At 40.6% G+C, this 24,532-nt stretch overlaps 1 protein-coding gene across 2 annotated transcripts in view; it reads right to left on the bottom strand.

Moving 5' to 3' along the window:
• The window catches only part of LOC118788210 (BTB/POZ domain-containing protein kctd15-like), a 28,838-nt gene extending 5,055 nt beyond the window's left edge, over window positions 1-23,783 (bottom strand). The window contains exons 1-4 of one of the 2 annotated variants that reach the window (XM_036544160.1): window positions 23,625-23,783; window positions 20,576-20,751; window positions 14,190-14,334; window positions 6,217-6,522 (exon numbers count right to left, since the gene is read on the bottom strand). In XM_036544160.1, coding sequence (XP_036400053.1) covers window positions 6,217-6,522; window positions 14,190-14,334; window positions 20,576-20,751; window positions 23,625-23,633 — 636 coding nt within the window. In that variant the 5' untranslated portion in view covers window positions 23,634-23,783. Of the gene's footprint in view, window positions 1-6,216; window positions 6,523-14,189; window positions 14,335-20,575; window positions 20,752-23,307; window positions 23,320-23,624 lie in introns of those variants that run through there. The other variant, XM_036544161.1, reaches the window with a different exon arrangement.
• Window positions 23,784-24,532: the final 749 nt, after the last annotated feature.

The raw sequence follows: 24,532 nt of genomic DNA, 5'->3' as shown, positions 1-24,532 counted from the left end.
CGTCCAGCAAAGTTTCTGGCGCGAGGCAATACAACGAAAGCTATCTTGCATTTGGATTTACTTTTACCGGAGATGCAACGGCACCGACTCCGTTGTGCTTGGTATGTGGTGAAAAGCTCTCCAACAGTGCTATGGTCCCAAGTAAGCTTAAACGCCATCTCCAAACGAAACACCCTTCACTTCAAAACAAAAATGTGGAGTATTTTGTTTGCCTGCGTGAACACACGGAGAAACAAGCAACTTTCATGAGAAAAACCGCAAAGGTAAACGAGAGAGCCCTCAAAGCTAGCTACCACGTCGCTGAACTTGTGGCTAAATCAAAAAAGTCCCACACTGTGGCAGAGCAATTAATACTTCCCGCCTGCAAAGCCATTGTAAATGAGATGCTCGGACCCGAAGCGGCTAAAGAAATAGCCAAAGTCCCTCTCTCAGATAACACAATTTCCAGACGTATTGATGATATGTCTGCAGACATCGAAAGTGTGGTTTTGGACAAGATCCGTATCAGTAATAAATTTGCGTTGCAACTTGATGAGTCTACTGATATAAGTGGACATGCTCAACTCTTGGCCAATGTGCGTTTTGTAGATGGAGACACAATCAGAGAAAACTTTCTATTTTGCAAGGCTTTGCCAGGAAAAACAACAGGAGAGGAAATTTTTCGGGTCACATCAGAATATCTGGAAAAAGGAGGACTTAAGTGGGAAAACTGCACGAGTGTCTGCACTGATGGAGCTGCAGCCATGGTCGGGCGCACCAAAGGCTTTGTAAGCAGAGTGAAGGAAAAAACCCCAGATGTGATCATTACGCACTGTTTTTTACACCGCGAAGCCCTCGTAGCCAAGACTTTACCAGCAGACCTCGTTCCTGTGTTGGATGATGTTGTGCGCATGGTAAACTTTGTGAAGTCACGACCTGTGAAAAGTCGCATATTTGCGGCTTTGTGTGAAGAAATGGGAGCGGAGCATAAAGCCTTGCTGTTTCATACGGAGGTCCGATGGTTGTCGCGCGGCAAGGTGCTGGCCCATGTGTATGAGCTGCGAGAGGAACTTAAAGTGTTTCTGACAAATGAAGGGTCCGACTACGCAAAGCTGCTTGCAAGTGATGAGCGGTGTGCAAGGCTGGCATACCTGGCAGATATTTTTCATCATCTGAATGAACTGAACACACGAATGCAAGGCCAAAATGAAAACCTGCTTACAAGTACAGATAAAATAAATGGATTCCGTTCAAAGGTGCAACTCTGGCAGCAACATGTGGAAAGTGTTGAAATGTTCCCACTCACCAATAATTGGCAAGATGTTAATACTGCTGCACTGTGTGAGATAATAGTTAAACATTTGAAAACTCTTGAGGAGAAGATGTCATTTTATTTCTCTTCAGCCTCCACGGAGTGCCTTGACTGGGTTAGGAACCCATTCAGCTCAGCATCAGCTGTTGGAAAGGACATGACTTTACAGGAGCAGGAGGAACTAACTGAACTGAGACAAGATCGTGGTCTCAAGCTAAGTTTTGCTGATCTACCTTTGGACAGTTTTTGGTTGGCAGCTGCCAAGGAGTTCCCCATGCTGGCCAACAAAACTATTTTGACATTGCTCCCATTTTCCACAACATACCTGTGTGAGGTGAGCTTTTCAAGCCTGACTGCTGTAAAAACTAAAAACAGAGAAAGACTGAGAGCTGTGGAGGAAGAGCTTCGTGTGTGTCTTTCATCGATTCCTGCCAGGATATCAGCTCTGTGTTCATCCAAACAGGCCCAGGTTTCACACTGAGTGAGTATAAATATGAAAGATTATAAAATACTTTTTTCTTTGTGTTTATTTGATTCCTATTCAAGACGTTATAATATAACGTCATTCTTCAATGTTAAAAAACGCTTATATTAACAATATAACACTTATATTGTTAAAATAAGCTTTTTTTTCACATTTTCAGCTGGTGGTGTGCCGCGGGATTTTTTCAATGAAAGAAATGTGCCTTGGCTCGAAAAAGGTTGAAAAACACTGGTCTATGTAGACTTTAGGCAAATCGAAAAAAGATTGAAGTTGTTTCCAAATTCTTAAGGAGTGAAGTATAATAAGATTATTTATATAAGGGGGTGTCTTTATTTTTGCCGGGTTGTTAAGAAGTGCTGGGAGGGAGGTGGCGCCACATGTAGTTATTTCTATCTGAAGCGTCCCCTCATTATTCTTGATTTAAGTTACCTACTTTAGAAAACCGTAGCAGTGTCCCTCTCTTATGACTCCGATTGACAGTTTGGGGAAGCTATGGAGTGAGGCCTCTGCTCTGTCCCGCATAAAGCAGATGGTGTGATTCTCAGTGTTGTACAAGTGACATGGCTGCTCTTGCCTTCCCCTCTCCAAAATCAGAGCTGATTGGGAACTGTAGCTCAGCACAGAGCAATCCCATGCCACCAAGTCACAGCACTGCAGCACAGAGCACTCCCATGCCACCAAGTCACTGCACTGCGGCACAGAGCACTCCCATGCCACCAAGTAACAGCCCTGACCAAGGTCATCATGGGGATCAATTGAGGTCACCGGCCTCAAATCCATATACAAAAATGCAGGGCCAAAAAGATTAAACTGGACGGTTGGAGTTATGGTGTGATGCAATATTGATGGCCTGTGGAGTGTGCGCACTACTTCAGATGGCTACAGAAAGAACGCATAGATCTCTGCCTACAAGAACCTCAGAGCTGGGCTGTCAGATACATGTCACTAACTGCATGACACAAGCTGGTGTTTAGGGACACCACATCAGGAGACCCTCTTTGTTCAAAAATGAACTACCCATTAAATGTGACAAGACTCGCCAAAATACTTCCCCATCTTTGACACATCTCGCAAAAGTACATCTTTAACAAATTTTCCTTTAAAGGATTTTTTGGCTTTTCACAGAGAAATCCTTTTTTGTTTTCAGTTTTTCCGACAAAAAGTTTACAAAAGTTTCCAAGTTGAAGAGTGGAACTTTTGAACTAAAGCTGGTTAACATTCCTAGATAATGTTACATGAGGGTTGCTGTTTGGGCTCTCCAAAGTTAAGTGTGACATTTTAAAGGCCAGCTTGCTTTCTCCAGATGCTAATCTTATTTCAAACTGGCCTCAGGGACAGGGACAGAGACATGATTGTTTAGCTCCTTGACATATTAGTTGGGGGGCCGAAGCGTATGGAGTGGCTGGGTCCGCTCCTCTGATGGGACTGTAGGCACTCACCTGTGTAACTTCATGTTCTGAACATTTTCATTTTAAATTTTGTATTGTGGATTGTTTTTCATCTGCCACCATATTGCATGGCAGAGTTGCCATATTCCTTTCGGAATTGTTATAAAATGTTCCTTGGATGAACAGGTAAAATGTTGAGATGTACTACCCAAGATTGCTTGCTCACTGTATTTGTAAAGCAACTTTTTTTATTTGTGATGGTAAGTCATAGGAAATGTCTGAGAGAAGGGCAAAAAAAGATGCGCTGACACATTGGACATTGCTTGTTGTTTTTAGACTTGTTTCAAGTATGGAGATTTATCCACATCTTGAGAAGAAATTTACCCTCTTTTGTCAGAAACCTAACTTTTTCCATTAAGATGTTTGCTCAAATGTTACTTGTACCTTAGTATTGAACAGTTAAGTAGATAGGAAGGTAACAGCAGATAGGTAACTTCCCTGTTCACGCTGAGACTACACCTCCATACCTGACAACAGGGCTTGTCCATATTAAATGTGGTTTTCCCTGTGTTTTGGAGGCAAGCAGAGGTTTTTGTGTGGAATATAAGGAAACACAGCCTTCCACTGAGGGGAAATTACACACTTACCCACCATAAAATCAGCAAAAAGTAACAATTTCAGCTGCATAACTGTCTAACTGTGTAGATATTTGCTACTATCAATTTGCTAGCTGCATTGATCTACATGTACTTAACATTAACTATGTACACTAAATCATTAACAGAGCAGGAACTGGTCTGTACAGACTGTGAAAGATGCACAATGTGGAAAAAACACATATTACACTGTTAGTGAACCACATCAAAATGATAGCTTGCAGTTTTTCACTGATATTGATAGCCTGGATATCATGAAGCACTGCCCAACTTGTTCTTTATCATTGGAAAAGATACGAAGCACAAACATGAACCAGTAACTTTACATGTCAAAATAAAAAACAGTTGCTTCCAAAAATTAGTCTGGGCTTATTTCCATGAGGAAAGTGGTCTGACCTATCTCTCCTACTTCTCTTACCTGAACACGTCAGTTTGTAATGAATACAAATGTTTAACTAATGAACAGACAACATAACAACTGTATTCAAAGTAGTCACTTAAACTAAAGCCACCACAAAGAATGCCAGTGTAACGTCTAAACCTAGCTATGCCTGTTTGAAGCAGATCAGAAATGAATGATATTTGGTAATGGTTGCTAATATATTTTGATACACCTACATACACAAACACATATATATCAATAGACACATAGATACACCTAACTCTGTTAAGACCATAACGTTTATGATCAATCTACCCTAAGATGTAAGACTGGGGCTCTTAGTAAAGGGGATATCTCCCCTTCCACCAGCAACCGTATCCTCCCGCTTCCCCTGCTCACTCACAGCAGCCAAATGGGCCTCTCCAGACCGCTGTGCTGGAGATGTGGGGGCCAAAGACAAGAAGAAAATCCTTTCATCTGATACGAGGCATGCCTTCAGATTTCAGACAAACGTTTTTGAAGCCCTGCCATGTCTTCATGCATTAAACAGAAAAATAATGAACAGGCAACCCTGGGAGGAGAGCTCCCTTTCAATGAGAGATGTTTTACATACGCCGGAAAAAGAGGAATTATATCACCTTGGCTCTAGCCACTCAAACACGCTGCAGGAAAAGCTGTAATGAAAACCAAAATGGCTCCCGGTTCATTTGAAATGGGACTGAACGGGAATTTGGCTGTAAACAGACCGGAAAAATGTTGTGTTAGTTGATGCAGCCAATTAACTATATTGTAAGCCCTTTAAATTCCATAAAAAGAAGTATAAACCAGTTTAGGATGTTTGAGAAATAATAAGTGTGTTTTTCTCCAGGCAGTCTAACACTGGAATCTTTTTAAAAGGGGAGACACATCTTCGAAAGGAGTATAAATTATGCATATCATTTTCTTTCCTGTTTCTCCCTTTCATTTTGCAGGAAACATGACCGTGGAACTGGTCATGTGTTTCCCCCCTCAACCAACCCTAGAACCATAGACAACGCTTAGTGGTTGTTTTCAATGAACTGGTAGGTACTGAAGTTCCCAATGGCTAATTTCAGGGGTAGGCAGACCTTATAATGTCTCTAAGGACCATTTAAAAGATCAACCACCCCAGCATATTAGCTACTAGCTGTAGCAAATTTGCAAACCATTGATACTGTGCACTTAACAGGAGGCATGAAACCAAAAATATGCCCATTACTTGTGGAGGGAGAGCCAGGTTTTAGATGGACCCACCATATGCTGTCAGCCACTCACTTGTTAGCAAGAATCAAAAGACATTGCTCTACACAACAAGACAATATAATTGGCTGAAACCAGTGAGTGACATTTTATGTGTGGTCGCCACTCCCATTCTGGAGTTCATGAAGCTTTGCTCTCCCATTGTTTCTGACAACATTCTCCATCACAGGAAGCATGGCTGCCTCCACCTGGCCCATTTCGCAAAGTGAGCCCAGGGGCCCAGCCTGGGAATAGTTGGATGTAGAGTATAAGCAACAGAAGGCAACCACACTGAGGCTTAGTCAAATCTGGGCCACTGGGATTAGACACAGGTAGTACATGTAATTGTGTTTTTCTCTGCACCTCTGCTGCTATGTGAATACACCCTGTGATCCTCTGAGCAAGGGAAGCAGCAACCAACTATCTACACAAATTATACAATGCACCATCCACAATATCCTTTCAACTGTAGGAAGAGTGTACGCCATAAAACCTCACCCATATTCCTGTCATGCTTTACAACAGTTGATAGAGGCCCACCACTGATAGCTGTTGCTAACAGGAGAAGGTGAGAATATGTAAATCTATTTGGTATAACTGCATGTGTCTGTCCACTGACCAATGAAAGGAAAATATGTTTTCCACTAAAAAATTGAACAACTTGTACAAAACCAAGAGAAAAAACTGAATCAATATTAAAGGAAAATTGATACTGCTAATCAACAGGTGAATGTGCAGGGAGTGGAACGCTGGCGTACCTGCACCGAATTGAGCCTGCAATAGCCATTGAGGGGAAAGCGGATGACATGTGTGGGGTCCTGGTTCCAGCCAGCATTGACCGAGTTGCACATGACGTCCCCGGTCTCAGGGAAGATCTCCTCGATCAGAACCTTCTCCCCACTCAGGGCAATCCTCTCGCCCAGGTCGGGGGTGACTCGTACCACCAGACAGTCGCAGGGCTGCACCAGCTTTCGCTGCTCCCTTTCCTGCTTCCAGCGCTCCAGCTCCTTGATCATGGGTGTCAGCTGGTAGTACCGTGCCTCCTCATACAGCAGGTGGAAGTCCTGCAGGCACAGACACCCGGGCTGGTGAGAGGGGGCTGACACTGAGTGGTGCCATAGAGTGCTGCGCATCACCTGACCTCGAGTTCCTGCTCCTTGTCTCACATGACCAGAGATAAGCATCCCCCCTTCTGCATTACAGGAATGAGCTGCAGAGACCGGGAAAGTCTGACAAAGTCTGGCCATGGCATGTGCAGTCATTAATAAAACGGTGTCCAGAAATGTCTGTCGCTGCCGTGGGGGGGGGGGGGGGGGGGGGTAGAGCCGACTGTGTTGGAACCATCATGGGGAACCTGTGGAGAGTTCACAGGGCGTGTCTCTCTTCAGACAGCCTCTGCACAGATTGCCTGCCGTCCCCCAGCCCCCCGGGCCACGCTTGCTGGAGGTAATTTTCCCTGCCACTCTCATCTCTAATTTCCCACAAGACCAGATGGCACCATCACTGAACACCATTATAGAAAAGAGTGCCGAGGACAGAAGTGTCTGGAAATCTGATTTATGAGGCACATGATGTGCAATGTAGTGTTCTGGAGTCAGCCATCTGATGCATGGCTTCAGGAGTTCATCTGTATGTCTTGCTTCTTACATATACATTTGACCATTTCCCATGTCTTAAAGGGAATCTCCATGGTTTCAGGAATTGGCTCTCAAATTGTTCAAAACACAACATAATGAGATCGATTAATCAATATTAATTGACTGGGTTCTTGTTTTAATTTTGGTTTGCATTTTACTTGACTTCACTTGCTACTAGACATATGCTGTATATGCATGCCTAGAAGAGATTTGTTGTTTGTTCCAAAGTAATTGCATATAATAACTTATGCTTTTAATGGTCTTGACACAATTACATATATAATACTGCAGCACAATCATTTTTCAGGCACTTAAGTGGGCATTATCATCAGAGGGAATTGCTTTAGACATATGCTAAAGATATGGAATAACATGGATCAGCTGGAGAACTCCCCATCCCGAACCTCAAATGAGGTTGAACGTGGCGTAAATGTAGATCACAGAACAACCGTTTTAAGTTACAAAAGTAAACAGTACTGCTACCATGACCAGACTGATATCTTTGTCAGCAATATAAAACTTTTGTCCATATAAAAACTAATATGCAAAATTATTACAAGAACATAAGGGGCATATTCAGCATTTTAAAGTCAACCGTTTAAGAATGGCCTAAAAGAAATTAAATTCTGAACATCAGTCAGTTCAACTGCACGACAGGCAGCTATTGGTCTATAGGGGTTAAGGATTACTTTTTAAGAACCTTTAAATGGATGTACTCTACAACTGTCTTCTCTGATGCTATATGTAAAACCTTTGTCAGCTGTCATCTCACAGTTTAACCAGGAGACAAACCAGACAGCAGGACGGTGTGATTTGCAGTCCATTTGAGTTTCCATAGCAGAAATAGCACAGATGGCTCTTTCAGTGTGCACTGTTCAAAAATGGAGACAAATGTGAACTGCTCTAAAAATCAACTGAGGCAACCGTACAAATACAAAACACAGGCACTCAGTCAATGGACCTCAATTGCAGCTAAATTCTAAAATGTGCTTGGTATGCCACTTTGCCTTGCCTAGTGTCACCATCACATCTGTGCTGTGCAGAGCATGAATGGAAGAGGTTCGACCTGAACCTGTTAAGTTTGGAATGGTGAAGATTAGATCTAGGGAAGGTGCTTTGCCATGTTCCTGCTCTCTCTGTGAAAGGCTCAGAGTGGATCAAGGAAATGACCCGTGCTTCCCGACTGCCACGGCCCATCGCGTACCATAAGGGAAATTAGTCCAAGGGGACGGCTAGGCCTGGCTCGTCAAGGCTGTCGGGGTGCTGTCTGTAGGCCCTAAGGGAGTGTGAGGTAGTACAGAGGTCTTTTCCTGACTGAGAGGCATGAGGGGCAGGGATGCTGGAATGTGACTGCCTTTGCCACACATGAGAAGACAGGAGGAAGCACAGCTATCATACCCCTTTTCCACCAATGAGAACTACATGCTAGTTCTGGGCTGGTGCTACTGCCAGTTCGGAGTTGCTTCAACTTGCAAACCTTCTAAGAATGGGTTTGCTTTTCCACGGGCTAGAGAGCCACCATAGAGCCACATCACTGTATACATCTGTATAGATCTCCACTTTCCCGCTAGCGCGAAGCTAGCAGTGGTGGCTGGTGAGCGGGAAACAGGGGAAGCCCAAACACTACCTTTAAATCTATCATTACTTTCAACCTGTTCCCCTTTATCCTCCTTAATTAACAATAAAACAAACAATTCACAGAATAGTTGACACTAATCGCGTAAATAGAGTAAATGATTATGCTCGCGAAACAGCGCAGATTGTCTGTAGTTTGTGTGCTTATGAAAGCTACAATGTGAGATTAATTAACAAGGATATGGCATTTATTGATATAAATTACGATAAATGCTCATGACACATCACAGCTTTTGTGAGGTCTGTGTTTTAAACGTTATTGTTCATTGCACTCAACCTAACCCAAAAGTTTATTCTCAGTAATTTAAATCGATTTAACTAAATTTAGCTCTGTTCTGTAATGTGAATTTTTTAACACAAGAAAGCTATAATGTGAAACATTTAAGAGAAAGCTTTGGGATTACTTGCCACTTCATTATGCAAATTGCCATCCTTGTTAATTAAACAATCTCATATTGTAGCTTTCGCAAGCACACAAACTACAGACAATCTGCACTGTTTCATAAGCATAATCATTTACTCTATTTCCGCGGTTGGTGTCGATTATTCTGTGAATTATTTGTGTTTTGTTAATCAAGGAGGATAAAGCGGAACAGTTTGAAAGTAATGACAGATTTAAAGGTAGTGTTTGGGCCTCCCGTGTTTCCAGCTCACCAGTCACCACTGCTAGGTCTCTAGCCCGTCGAAAAGCAAGCTGGTTCTTAGAAGGCTTGCAAGTTGAAGCAACTCCGAACTGGCACTAGCAACAGCCCAGAACTAGCACCTAGTTCGCGTTGGTGGAAAAGAATGTGTCTTAGGTGCATTCACACCTGTACTTAGAGCTGTCCACTTGTGATTGGATCACCCAAGATGCATGTTAATGCTAGGTATGAACAGGGCCTTACATTGGGTTTTCACCTTTCCTCTCATCTCCACAGGAGAGTAAATATTCAGATAACTGAGCATTGCAGCTTCACGTCTATTAAGCCTTGATTACTGGGACCAGTTCCTGGTGATCAGACTCACAGCACAAGATGTGCACCATTGCAAGAACACCCCTCTGCTTGAACTCCTCTTCAGAGGCCTATCACTAGATTTGTGAGAGGGTGACCGTTTGTTTACAGCCACATTCTGTCAACATTAAAAAATGCAGAGGGAAACCAATGTGCAAGCTAGAGATGGCATTTCCATTCAATTCAAAATTAATGTATTTCTTTCCATGGCTGTATATTTCTTCAACAGTTTTTGACAGCTGTATGTTGATTTCCGGTCCTCTCTGAGGAAAAGGTTTTGAAATTGGTTGATATCCGATAATACAATAGAACGTTAGTAACGTTAGAACGGTAGTAAAAAATTTTGTATTATTAATACGGTGTTGTATTAACTCTTGATTGATTGTTTTTAAGCATTCTGTGCTGTCATATGTGACAGGTGCTAGCTAAATAAATAAATAACTTTGTTCTAGTAGGAGTAATTACAGATGATTTGTCCCATTACACATCAAATCTGGACAGATACACATTGGCATCAACTCTTAGTAAATGATAACTTTCTGAGGAACAGAACACTGACAGGCAAAGTGTAAGTGACAGCAAATGCAACAGACAGCTAGTGGAATTGTAGCTGTGTAGGACTGCATCTCATCACCTGGCATCACATATACACACACATCCCATTCCCTGCTCCATGGGGGAGATGTTGGTCTTCATTTCATGGTTGCTCTTCAAGTCAAGCTCATACAAGCTCATACACTCCTGGGACAATTTTGAAAATCCTAAATTTGACTGCATCTCAAAAAATTAGAATATTGTGGAAAAGTTCTTCAAATTTAATTTGTAATTTAATTCAAAAAGTGAAACTTTCATATATTCTAGAGTCATTACATGTAAAGTGAAATATTCCAAGCCTTTTTTTGTTTTAATTTCAATAATTATGGCTTACAGCTCATGAAAATCAAAAATCCAGTATCTCAAAATATTAGAATATTTCCTAAGATCAATCAAAAAAGGATGCAATACAGAAATGTTCAAGTTCTGAAAAGTATGTTCATTTCTGCACACAATACTTGGTCGGGGCTCCTTTAGCATGAATTACTGCATCAATGCGGCGTGGCATGGAGGCGATCAGCCTGTGTCACTGCTGAGGAGTTATTGAAGCCCAGGTTGCTTTGATAGCGGCCTTCAGCTCATCTGTATTGTTGGGTCGGATGTTTCTCATGTTCCTCTTGACAACACCCCATAGATACTCTATGGGGTTCAGGTCAGGCGAGTTGGCTGGCCAATCAATCACAGTAACATCATGGTCAGCAAACTAGTTAGTAGTAGTTTTGGCACTGTGGGCAGGTGCTAAGTAGAAGTGCAAGTTTCCCTGTTGGAAAGGGAAATCGACAACTCCATAAAGCTTGTCAGCAGACGGAAGCATCAAGTACTCTAAAATCTCCTGGTAGACAGCTGTGTTGACTTTGGACTTGATAAAACACCGCAGACCAACACCAGCAAATGACATGGCTCCCCAAATCATCACTGACTGCGGAAACATCACACTGGACTTCAAGCAACTTGGATTCTGTGCCTCTCCACTCTTCCTCCAGACTCTGGAACCTTGATTTCCAAATGAAATGCAAAATTTACTTTCATCGGAAAAGAGGACTTTGGACCACTGAGCAACAGTCCAGTTCTTTTTCTCCTTAGCCCAGGTAAGACGCTTCTGACGTTGTCTCTGGTTCAGGAGTGGCTTGGCTCTAGGAATGTGACAGCCCATTTCCTGAAGATGTCTGTGCGTGGTGGCTCTTGATGCACTGACTCCATCTTCAGTCCACTCCTTGTGAAGCTCTCACAAGTTCTTGAATCGGCTTTGCTTGACAATCTTCTCAAGGCTGCGGTCATCCCTGTTGCTTGTGCACCTTTTCCTACCACACTTTTCCCTTCCAGTCAACTTTCCATGAATACGCTTCAATACAGTACTCTGCAAACAGCCAGCCCTTTCAGTGATGACATTCTGTGGCTTACCCTCCTTGTGGAGGGTGTCGATGATCATTTTCTGGACAACTGTCAAGTCAGCAGTCTTCCCCATGATTGTGGTTGCATGTACTGAACTAGACCGAGAGATACCCGGTATTTATACTGTATGAATGGCAACTCAAAATGAAATATTCTAATATTCTGAGATAATGGATTTTTGATTTTCATGACCTGTAAGCTGTAATCATCAAAATTAAAACAAAAAAAGGCTTGAAATATTTCACTTTACGTGTAATGAATCTAGAATATATGAAAGTTTCACTTTTTGAATTAAATTATGATAAAAAAGAACTTTTCCACGATATTCTAATTAGGGCTGCCCGCGACCAAAGATTTTCCAAGTCGACTAATAGTCATTAGTTCAAGCCATTAGTCGACTAGTCGTTGCGCACTTATGACATTAATTTAATTATTTACATATATATATTTTTGGGGCATCCGAAAATGGTTTGAGTTCCCAGGCTGAGGAAGAATGTTATAAGTAACATTGTGAACACTGTGCTACGTTAAAGAGAAATACAAAACCATAATAATGAGCCTTTAAAATATAAATTTTACAAGCGCACGCACAAAGCGAGCCACCTGTTAATGACAATGCTGACGGCAAAAGTGGTAATGATTCTGAATATGTCAGAACAACCAGCAAGGAGACTGAACATTTTGTTAATTATTTCAACACAGTATAACATAATACAACTTATGAACCAACACAATAACTTATAAAACAAATGATAAATAAACATGAATCAGAACATGAAGTTAAACATGCAGTAAGCGAGGTAATTTAGCTTTCCCAGTCACCACGAACACTTGGATAAACCTAATAACGCATATGACGATATATTTATTTAGCTGCATATAGCCTTAACTTTGCAATTCATTAATGTTAATTAGGCCATTAATTATTTAGCATAATGGAATAACCCTTTTGTGTGTACGGTCACACCAGTGTGATTAGCCATTTAGCGTGTATGCTAAAACCGGTGCAATTAGAACACTAGATTGGAAAAAATTCTAGCTAATTTTAGCTTTGAGGAAACAGTGATTTAATGTTAAAAATATGGGCTTCCGAGTGGCTCAGCCAGTAAAAGCACTCGTTCCGAGTGTAGACTGAACGCTACGGCCCAGGTTCGATCCTGACTGTGTCACTAGCCGACAGTGACTGGGAGCTCACTTCGGTATGATAATATAATAAGTATAGTTGTTATTGTAGAGGGACGAAAGGAACAACTATTACAATCGTCCCGACAATGTCTCCTTACAGTTAAACCTGACTTGCTTTGAAACTGAGAAATTCTGACATGGCAAACTTCAGAATGTGTTGAAGTACTAATTATTCTGTCAAATGATCATGAATATGACACATGAAACAATTCATTCAAAAAAAAAAAAAAAAAAGGGCCCCTGAGTGGCTCAGTTGGTAAAAGCACTCGTTCTGAGTGTAGACTGAACGCTACAGCCCGGGTTTGATCCCGGACATGTCACTGGCCGACAGTGACCGGGAGCTCACAGGCGGAACACATTGGCTTTGCTCGGGCGCCTGTGGTCCACGTGCCAAAGCTGCATATGAAATGTCTTCCTCCGACTCATCTCTGTACTACCTTAGCTTGTGGACCGCAGTGCGAAAAGAAGCAGCGGCTGACATCACGTGTCTCGGGGGAGGGCACATGCTTGTCCATGCTCTCCCGGATTGACAGTGGGGGTTGTGCAATGGGACCGAACATCGATGACAAATTGGGCATTCAAAAAAAAAATTTGAGGAATTGGCCATTCCTAATTGGGGAGGAAATGGAAAAATGGAAAAAAAAACCCAAAATTACCGTTTGAGTGAATTTACTTTCCGTGATTTAAGTGTTGCCTGCTGTACATGCTAACACAGTCAGGCATATCAGACTTGTATGGGCTCGGAGAAAATCGCTGTGTTACGTTCGTCCCGGCTCTCCCCAACATGTTTCAGATGATAAGACATGTTTGAGGTCGACGAATGATAGGCGAATCTTTGCATGCAGAATTTGCATGCCACCTTCTTTACACGTTCGAAATGATCCCACACTTTGGATGATTTCCTGCCCGACATAGTCTTAACTATAACTTTTTAATGACAAGGCACAGCTCTCGAATGGAGTTTGAGGGGTTTTTTTTTTCTGCGACTGCGACTCTTCTAATCGACTAACGTTTGGTCGACTATTAGGGGGCAGCCCTAACTCTAATTTTTTGAGATACACCTGTACAGTACAGAAACACTGATTTCAGCATTTGATTTCAGCATTTCAGCATTGATCAATGCTGAAATGGACAATCATCAAAACTTTAATAACTTTCTTACAGGATGCCACTGCAATATAACATGCTAAAATGTTACATCATCTGCGAGAAGAGTTGAAGTCTCATTTTCTTTCTGTAAACCATATAGGATATGTTTGTTGAAATGGTCATAGAAACGTTAGTGCTCCCATTTACCTTGAAGTCATCGGGCAGGAGCAGTTTGCTGGTCCGCAGGAAACTGAGAATGTAGCGGAATATCTCTCCATCCCGGTCAATGAAGTAGTGCTGCTTCAAGCTGTCCAGCACAATGGGCTCTGTGCCATTGAACAGGCAGCTGATCCTAGAAATGAACACCACCGAAGTTCTCCTTCAAATGCATGTAGCCATTACCCTCCATTTGTTTTTCAATTATATTAGAAATATACAAAAGCCTTGAATATATTAGCATTGTGGCTGAAACAATGAGCTTTAGGCATATTTCCTGTGTTCCACGTCTTTGAACCGTCTCAAAGTGAGATAAAAATACGAAATTGTTACGGTAAGCTCTGTTATAGTAGCCTAAATTAAAGGTCACTTAATATAAAAATATTAATCAATACCAATGAATTAATCCTTAATATTAAATATAACTTTTCTATTATCCCTGGCCAAACTATTACCATGCCTTACTTTTTCTGGAAGCTTTCTTGGAAAAAACATTGATACTAGCCTCACCAACATACATGACTCCACAACAGCCCTATGGCTCAATAAACGCAAAGACAGATACTTAAATGTGTGCCACCTTAATATCCTTCCCAGAATAACTCAAAAGAAACACAAATATTCAGTCACATGCTGTGTCTGACTCCACGTTTATCTGACTGATGAGAAATAAAATTGTGATTTTATGTATGTATGACATGCTATAGTTATATATACTGTAGTTCAGGTTAGAACCAACATGTTACATGTTTAATTATTTATAGAGTCTCATGTTATTATAGACTGCAGTTCTTGAGAAAATTACAGCATTTTAGGATGCAATATAATTTCAGTATAAGCATGTTTTTGGAGCCCAGAAAGAAAGAAATAAAAGATCAAAGGAAATGGATTTTGAAATTCAGTCTTTATGTGTGAAATTAAGATTACTAAATTTAAAACTACATTATATGTGATACACACAACTAAATTATCTTGGTGAAAGACCTATTGTTTTATTCAATTTTGTGTCATTTTCCTCATCAACTGAGTGATATGACAAAGCTTTTTTGTTAATTTCAGTGACTGCAAAAGCCATAACATTTAAGAAAATAAATACACAGATTTACTCCTCAATGTTAAGCACTAAAAGTATAATGACTAGATTAAATATAGTTCTTATTTAGGAATTATACAGTATATGAAAGACACAAGCAGACACTTGCAGGTATAAAGGTACAATAACCTAATTTGCTAGACTTTCAGAAGTTACTGAAAGAAACCAAAAACCTCTAAGGTGGGCAGTAAGAGGATCAACACAAAACCAAGTGCAATTAACACTAAACCAAAAACTACAAGAAAATCATCCCACTGGTTAATAATTATGTCCATGAGCTGAATCGAACAATTTCATTTCTTTTTTAATACAACATTGCTTTCTGACAGAGATGACAACAACATAAGAAGGTTCCATAAATTATCGACAGGCCGGTTGTAATAATCTGCTTGCCACGTGTCCTCAGATGACCCATTACTATTGTGCTTGTAATTAAAGCAGAATGAGCTATAATGCTCTCCGTGATGGGTAACAGAGATCCATTCTGAAAGCTGAGCTCCTCTATTAGACTTCAATGCCCGGGTCTTTTGTACACATTGCCTTTAGGTATGATTGGACAGTATCCATTTTCTGTGCTGCTGTCTTGCTCTGTACCTCTGCCTGAGGCCCTCCTGTTCTGTGTTTTTCCCTGTCTGTCTGTGTGGGTGTGTTTGTTTTTGTTTACAGGTCCCTGTGTTTCCTTGTCCCGCCTGCCTCCCCACCCTTCTGTTACTCAGCCACGCCTATCACCTGAAGCCTGTTCCACACACCTTTGTCTCGTCACTTCATCATCTCCCTGCCTACATATACCCTGCTCTTTTCTTTGTTCTTTGCCAGATTGTCTCAGTATCTTTTGGTCTTGCGTTTGTTTGTTTCTTTGTTAGCTAACCAGCCTGTTCTGTCTCTGCCTATTACTGATTCTGCCTGTTCCGGATTTCTGTTTTTTCCTACTGTTTTTGGATGTTGCCTGTTCTCTATTGGATTTTTGGTTATTGACTTGGACTGTGTTTCTGACTTTACTTTTGGTTAAGATTTTTAGATTTGTCATTAATGAACTGCCTTTTCGTACTGTCTGCATTGTCTGTGCCTGGGTCCTTTCCCCGGAAACTCTGACACTGATGTATTTTTAAAAAATGGGATTAATTTCTTTGTTCTTAGAAGAAGTTTAATGAGTTAACCTACAGTTATAATATACACAGCAATAATGAATCCAAGGACTACTTGAGGTCAGGTCAGGGCTGAGTAATTGATACTGCAGGATTGATTCACAACAATGAATAAAATGTAGAGTTGATCTACGTATATATCACACCAATAAATCTGAAATATTGTTCCCCTTATACGCAAATACAATGCTTCTCTGACTTGCTAAATGACTTAATAAAACCATGTTAATTTTAGTAGATTGCTGAAACAAAACCCTCAAGACAAAACCCTTTACCTGTATTACACATAACACTATTAGCATGTGGGAAATCTTCACAATTGTCTCATGAAACCATATTATTGTCAATCAAATTTGTACAGCATAAACTATAACCCTGTTACCTTTGGGGAAAACGACATGCTTTCAACTATTATTGTATTATTACTATATTGTTACAATATCTCTGAAGGGACAATCAAAGAAAAGTTCAATATATCAAATTTCAAATTCAACAGATGGACATCACTATGTCTTAAATAGCTTACACATTTCTTAAATTGTATAAAATTAAATTGTAAAATAAAGCATACACACAGTGATATCCTCTCTACACTGTAGCCTTGGATAGTGTCTACATAATGCAATTGAAAACTAGGTATCCAAGAATTCTACAGCTGCTGTTTGTGTCCTCAGTGAGCTCCTGTGGAAACAGCTGCTGCTATGACAAACTTTCACTGATATTGTCGCAGTGATGTACCCTGTGTCAGCTCTTTGCATTTGCACCACAGCTGACATCACATGAGAGTGGGATTCATGCTAGCTGCATGTGCCTTGCATATGTCAAAGCCTGTTACTGGCAATAAGAACAGCAATAAAGCCACTACAGGAATCTCAGCGTGTGCAGCTATGTCAACTTTGTGCTGTAAATCTCTGAAACCAATTGAACAGAATAAGTCGATATCCCCTCCTTTATAAGTGCGTAACACCTGATTCTCAGGGCTTCATTGGGGCATAGAATGAACCCCAGATGTGGGATCAAGTCTGTCTCTCTCTAACTCTCTAAGCCAGAGTAACTCGTGTTTTACCAGTGCAAAGATGCCCCCCAAGACACACACACACACACGCACACGCATGCACACTCTTTCTCGCCCTCTCCCTCTTTCTGTCTGTCTGGAAATCGATGCAAAATGCTTTATAAAAAACCAATACTCATCTCACTGTTCTGCCTGAGGTGGTCCTTTCTCATATGGTCTTGCAATTCTTCCAGCTAGAATTTCACCATACCACTCCAGGCCATCTCTGTTTTTCATCTCCACTTTTTTAAAAAGCAATTAAAATGCTGCCTGTTTTTCTTTTCTTTCTTCCATTTTCTCCATTCCACTCTCTCACTCTGTCTCTCTCCCTCGCTCTCTCTACACACATATATACAGTATGTTTCCTTCCAGTTGCTCTGTTTTGGTGTCAAACAGGTAGATTCAGTGTACATGATAGCTGGCCTGCCCTCCTCTCAGAGAGTGAGTGGGGGTTTTCCTGACAAGGAGGCTTGAAGGACAGGGGACAAGGGGAAGGACTGCCCATCTGGAGGCAGCAGGCTGGAGGTGGGCATTTTGTGGGCCCATACATGTCAGATTGAGTCTCAGTTGTAACTAACAGTTTAAAAGCAATATCAAACCTGGAGGTGTGGTGAGAGTCAAGTGTTTGGATTCATGCTAGGCTGATAGACTCCAGCGGGTCTACATTTATTTCCACTAAGTCAAGCCATTCACATCTTGCTGTGCGTGTGAGTATGTGTATGCATGTAAGTATCTACGCGTGTGTGTGAGTAATATTGTATGTGTTATAGGGGATTGGAGTAAAACCAGAACTTGTGTGTGAGGTGAAATATATTTCTGCCACTGCAACCCAATAACATCATCTAACAAAAGCTATTTGCAAGTAATCTATTGATAAGTCTTTTTCCTAGGGTACTGCAAATTTTCTCCACTTCTCTAGCCCACACTAAGTGGAGCCCTAAAATGACATCTCTAAAGGACCAGCTACACAGACCAACATGAATCTTTCATGATTTCTGTCCCCTAATGTGGGCTGTGGGAAAGAAGATGGATGCCCAAACATTAGTTATTAGACTACATTTCTCTTCCCATTCTACATAATTAAATGAGCAATCTATTAAAAGAAATCACCAAATTAAAATTCTTCACAGAAAGATCAGTGCTTACATTGAATTTTGACACAGGGCTGTGCTGAAAACATAGGTCCTTCCACTTTACCAGCCAAGAGGAAATGACGTGAGTTGCCCCCATATCAGAATTACTCAGTGTCATGGCTTTGTTTCTTACAATTTATAATCACCTTTTAATGTTCAATCGCATAAAGAATTCTGTCCTTCACTGGCTCTGGCCATGCAGGAACAATCTGAGGATTTTTAGAATAAGAAAAGTCCAGCCATTGCAAAGACTTCCTTGCTCTGCTGGAGATCAATGGACTTTTTCTCTGTCATTAAACTCTGTTAAATTAAATTCAACTGTTAAATTCAACTGTGATCCAATTGTCTTTTATCACACTGTGAGTGACTTGAGTGATTTCAAATACCAAACTTGAGAAGTTGGAGGATTTGAAAAGCATCATTAGACCTGGATTTTAATGCAACCGTGAAGCTTAGCAGCATTAATTTTTCAGCAGAGTGCCAGTGACGGTTATCGTCTAAACTTGTTGATTGTGTTTCTATTTCAGGCCTGTTCTGTTCAAAACATAGCCGATGCTGCAGTAGGCTTAGGCACACCCAGGTCTGTCATTTCCTAAATTGTGTGATTCAAATCCAGCATTTTTGAACACAACAGGCTCACTGCCACAGAGATATTTAATTTAATAGTTGCCTCGACTCAAATGTATATGCTAACAATCACCAAAGTGCTGTTGGGTTAATTGGAGATTACTTTTCATTCAGTGTTAATGAAAAGCAAAATGAACTTCAATGCACGTTATTACAATGATATGAAATTCACCAGAGTAGTGCCAAAAGTAAATGTTAATCCTAATCTTGGCATGATTAATTACAGCTGTAAAATACTTACCATAGATAAGATTCAAGAGTGCCCATATATTGTTCAAAGTAACTGACCAACTGTGTTTCTTATATGAACTGATTGTATTTAAAGACGCAAACTGTGAAACATGCAATTTTCCTAGTGTAGAAAACTAACCCACAAACCCATTTATGACACAAATACTGTCAATTTGATTGACTGGTCTGTTAACGTTTAAATGCATTTGCAAAATCATCCCATCAAATATTTCTATAGATTGTATATTCATTTAACTTAAGACATCCAGGAACTCTGTCATCAAAATTAAATATACTGAATTAGGTATTGGCGTCATCATGACAAAATAAATGGTTTAATTGATAGTACATCTTTGCAGGCACAAAGGCAGATAGGGTTCATTACATAAGATAGTACTCTGCCTAACATATTTGTTCAGGCCCGAAACCTGACATACAGTATGTGCTTATTTTAAGGCAGCAAATTAGAGGTAACCCTCCTTTGAGTCATAGCCCTAGATGTATTGGTAATTCCCTTTCACATAGAGCAATACAGATCAAGTGTTGTTTCTCACTCTTCCTTCCCTTTGCATAGCGTGTAGAAAGGATGAATTCCAGCTGTTATATGCATTATACTTGCATGATTTCAACAGGTAGCCTTTGCTGATTCATTTGACCAAACAATTGGATTACTACATTCAAACAACTGTTTTCTTTAACAAACTGTTATAGTTCATATTTCAAATTCATTAAAAAATCTTACTGAGCATTGAATGAATTTTAAGACAACCTTATGAATAATGTGTGGTTTGATTCATGGTGCAGAAACAAGACATCCTCACCAATGACCTAAATGGCCTGTATGGTTTCAGAAAATATTCAAACATGCAATTCAAAATTTGACAAGATCTAGGACCCATATTTTTAAAATATACTGCCTTTTGAACCTGCCACTGAATCAACACATTTCAGTTTTAGAAAATGCCTGAACATGAAACAGATGGAACTGTGTATGAAGACGTTTAAGGTGGCAAAACATTAAATGAATAAATGAAGCCAATTCATCAATGATGAATTCATCAATTCATCAATTCGCCAATGGTGTTGCTGCTTACCTTGAATCTGGGTATCTGGTAAGGGTTGCCAGGCTGCTGGTGTACATGTGTCCCCCAACATCGATGTGGACCGGGGCGTTTGCTTTTGTCAGCTGAGCTGGTAGAGGGATTCCTTGAGTGGCCAGAGGAGAAACTGGGGACCGGGTCAAAGACAGGCGTGACATACTTCTTCTTTCCTGTAGGTGAGCAAATAGAGATGCTCTAGCATAACCATACCCTACCTTTACAGTGAATCTGACCCTTAGCCTATTACACCACCTCTGTATCTGGCTGCATTTAGCATTATTACCACAGCACTAAATGTGTGTACCTGTGTATCCTTTTCTTCATCCCACTAGTGAGATGGAAGGAGAGTCATTTCAGATAGAAGAGAAGTGCTAGGTGTCACCTTCTGAAGAAGTGAAGTGCAGCGCAATGTAAATTGCAAGTTTTGGGCGCATGTGTCAGACATAAAATATACTGTAAATACATATCAATATTGATACATATCAATTTGTTTTACAAGCTGTGTCCAAATCTACAATGTTTCAAAGGGGTGATCTTGCTAGCTTTGTCTGAAAAATGTATTACTAAAGTTGCCCCCACAAACGGTGATATGTTGGAAATGCGTAAAAAAATGAGATTTCCTTAATCAGACTGAAACATTTAAACACTTTGAGTTACTTTGGAAAGTATGCAGTTCTCAAGGCTGGGAGCAATGAGAAAGTAAAATCAGTAAAAGTAAATCAGTATCAGTAAAAGTCTATGAAAATAGTGACATTTTGTTTAGTGTTGACACCAAACAAACCTCACTGGTTTTATTCTCTGATGACATACTGGCAGGGTTTGGATCAGAGGTAACAACCATTGTTAGAGATTCTGTAGCATCCTGGGTTTACATACTGATATTTATGTACTAACTATTCACATTATTCATCATAACATAGACAGGTGTCATCATTTGGTATCAATCATCGTTTGACCAATTCAAAACGTTTGTGTTAGTTTTCTTCAGCCTAGTCGTTTAATTATATAAACAATAAAAACAAATCTTATACAAGCTGTACATTCACATTTGCTCGTTTGCAGCACTTTACGTCGTCTCAGCATCACAAGACCTAATCAAACCTCTTAAAACAATTTTACTTTACATTTACATAAACTGTCCATTTAAAGATTATTGGGGCAGGTGTAAGCTGCTCTGTGTTACAGCGGCGACGCTCAACTTGGGCAGATCTCTATTTGCTTAGTTTTGGTTCAAAAAGAACCCTCCACTGCTGCACAGCGAGATCAATTTCATCAAGTCCTCCCTCGATGAACCCGGTCGTTTGCGATGCTGTTTTTTTTTTAAACCATAAAAGGTAAACAGAAGGCGGTTGCCAAAGCTCCATTCAGCCCTTTGCTCCAGGCGAGGTGCCTGGGGCCGAGGATTCTGAAAAACTACGAAATTGCACGCTGCATCGCTATTCACGAAGCCTTCAGGAATACTGTTCATTTAATACACACTGTGGGTGATACACGTTTCAGATCCCAGTGAAAGAAAGACTTCAAAAGACCTCAGAACTTTTGGGCGTATGAAGCAGTATAGCCACGGGCCACTTTAACAAATACTGATATTAATGTTGGGGGAACTGGATACAAATGCGCGCGCGAGAAGTAGAAACACAGTGGGATGTGGGAATGCGGACGGTGGGGTAGAATAAGTGAAGACTTAATAAAAGGGGACAACCCAGGGCTGAGACTGGGGGCGGTCTTATTACATTGAAGAAAAAAAATCGCAATTAGATATTAGGCTACAAAGTCACTAAACCACACGTAAACGAATCTAATCAAGGAAACGATTGGCCGTTGTCAGAACTGTTTGTTAACTAATATGACGATTGTAACATCCTTAAGATGTTCTCAACAGTGCAGTCACAAAAATAAATGATCTCGAAAAAGACCCTTGACTTTTTAATGACATCACCTAATGAAGTCTGTTCCATGACAACCAGTTTTACCAGTCTTCATTGACTAGCTAGCCTCCTGGAAATACCCGTTTTACTGGACGTGCTATCCAGCAATACATGCCCTGTCCAAACCTTTTTTGGAAAAAGATGTTGACAGGAGTTTTTATTTGCAGACGTCGTCTTCCAGTAATAACACGAGCGAACTAGACAACTCTTGACCCTTACTGTTAAGCTACATCACATCTAGTCACACGAGGTTATATTATCATGTTTGTTCTCACATAGCCTAAGATACATAATTTAGTTTTTAAAGTGTTTCACGGGGCAAATAATTTAAAGACAAGACAAGACTCGTGTAAAAACTACTTTGAGAAATCTTGTCCAAAGAATAAAACCATTCTACCTATTACTTTTCTACTTATTGCCCTCTTAAAACACACATTGGTGCCCAAGGGGTAAATTCTACAAACTGTACAATATGGCGTCCTCTACACATACCATTTTTTTTACAACAAAGATGATATTGACAGAGATGTTATAAACAACATAGCATATCGGCACGTTAAAGAAATGTATTATAATTAATGTGGTATCTCAATATTATATTCTAAGCAACATATATTTCAAGGATTATCAAATTACAAATCCGAATCCTTGCTCGCGCCGTTAGCAGTGCACACTGGAAAGCGGAGGTAGCCTACTTCCTTTATTACTGAATTAAAAGAAGATATTCAACGACAGCAGATTTTCTCAGTATTGCAAGCGCATCATTTGATATGTAACTTGTGAGGAAGTCGTGAATACCGTTTCAAACATTTTAGGAAGTCGGAAAAAATCCAAGCCACATTCTGTAAATCCCAGTTGATGGCTGCGTTAGGCAATCATTTTCTAATGCTGCAAGTTTTCATAAAACTAAGTGCCATGTATTACCACAGCATTCCACGGGTCTGCCTATTCCCTCGTAGTGACGAGCCAAAATATACGCAAACTGGCCACAAACAGCCACGCATTCGTTTTAAGAAGGTTGCTGTTGCTTTAAAGATCTATAGTTAGTGTTGTGTTGACTAGTCCAGACCAGGCACTTTCCACCAAAGCGACACAGGAAGCGAGAGCGTCCTTACCTTGAACATAAGAGAACTCTTGCCTTCCTTTTCTCTGCTCTTATTTCTATAGACTTTAATGTCAGATGCGTGGCTCCGGCCGTGAGTGTTTTAGCTTCTTGTCCTTCTTATTACTAAAATGAAACTGCCGGGTCTCTTCTGAGTAGAAGAAAGGCAATAATCCGTTTTGAAATAACAGAGGAGACCTAAAAAAGAATTCTTGCTCCAGGCTCTCCAAACGCCTCCAGGGCAAGGATTAGGCTACAATTAACTCAACCCTAATCGCACCCTCGCTCATTTCAAGATGAAAACTGAAATTTTCCCTCTGTTTCTCGAATTTATCATCTGGATTCGACCAATTCATTAATGTTGTTTTTGTTGTTTCCTGTTGAAATAAAAACAGATCAATTCCTGTAACGGTTTTAAGTTCTGGTTTGCACGGGTGTAACGATTTGATGTTGTTCGGTGTCAGGCCACTGTCACGTCGCTCAATAGATTTAGAGAAGAAAAGCAGATTTTAATCATTCATAGTCATTTGGTCTGATGCGGTATTTCCCCAGGCATTTTCTACGATGCATAGACTCCCAGTTTCCAAATAAGTAACGCTTCTCTCGTCTGTTATACTTAGAGTGATTACTGAAGCGAAGTATAACTTCTTGATAAAGTGCCTGTATAAGAAATGCTGATATTCAATATGCAGATCTCCGTAAACAATTTTCATGTGGCAGTTTTTCCAGTTTTCTCTCCCTTGCTAATGTCCCGTATTGTAACGCCAAATGTCCTGTAGGCCATTGAAACCAAATGACGTCTATAGACATGCATTCTGTGTCCTCACAACCTGTCTCCAGCGAAACGCGCCATTTCAGTTATAGCACACGGCTAGATGGCGATGTCTACCGTGGAGAGAGAGAGAGACTGCTAGCTCAGCG

The sequence above is a fragment of the Megalops cyprinoides genome, chromosome 13 (assembly GCF_013368585.1).
Source record: "Megalops cyprinoides isolate fMegCyp1 chromosome 13, fMegCyp1.pri, whole genome shotgun sequence".
Lineage (NCBI taxonomy): Eukaryota > Metazoa > Chordata > Actinopteri > Elopiformes > Megalopidae > Megalops > Megalops cyprinoides.
This window is presented reverse-complemented; position numbering and strand designations above follow the sequence as displayed.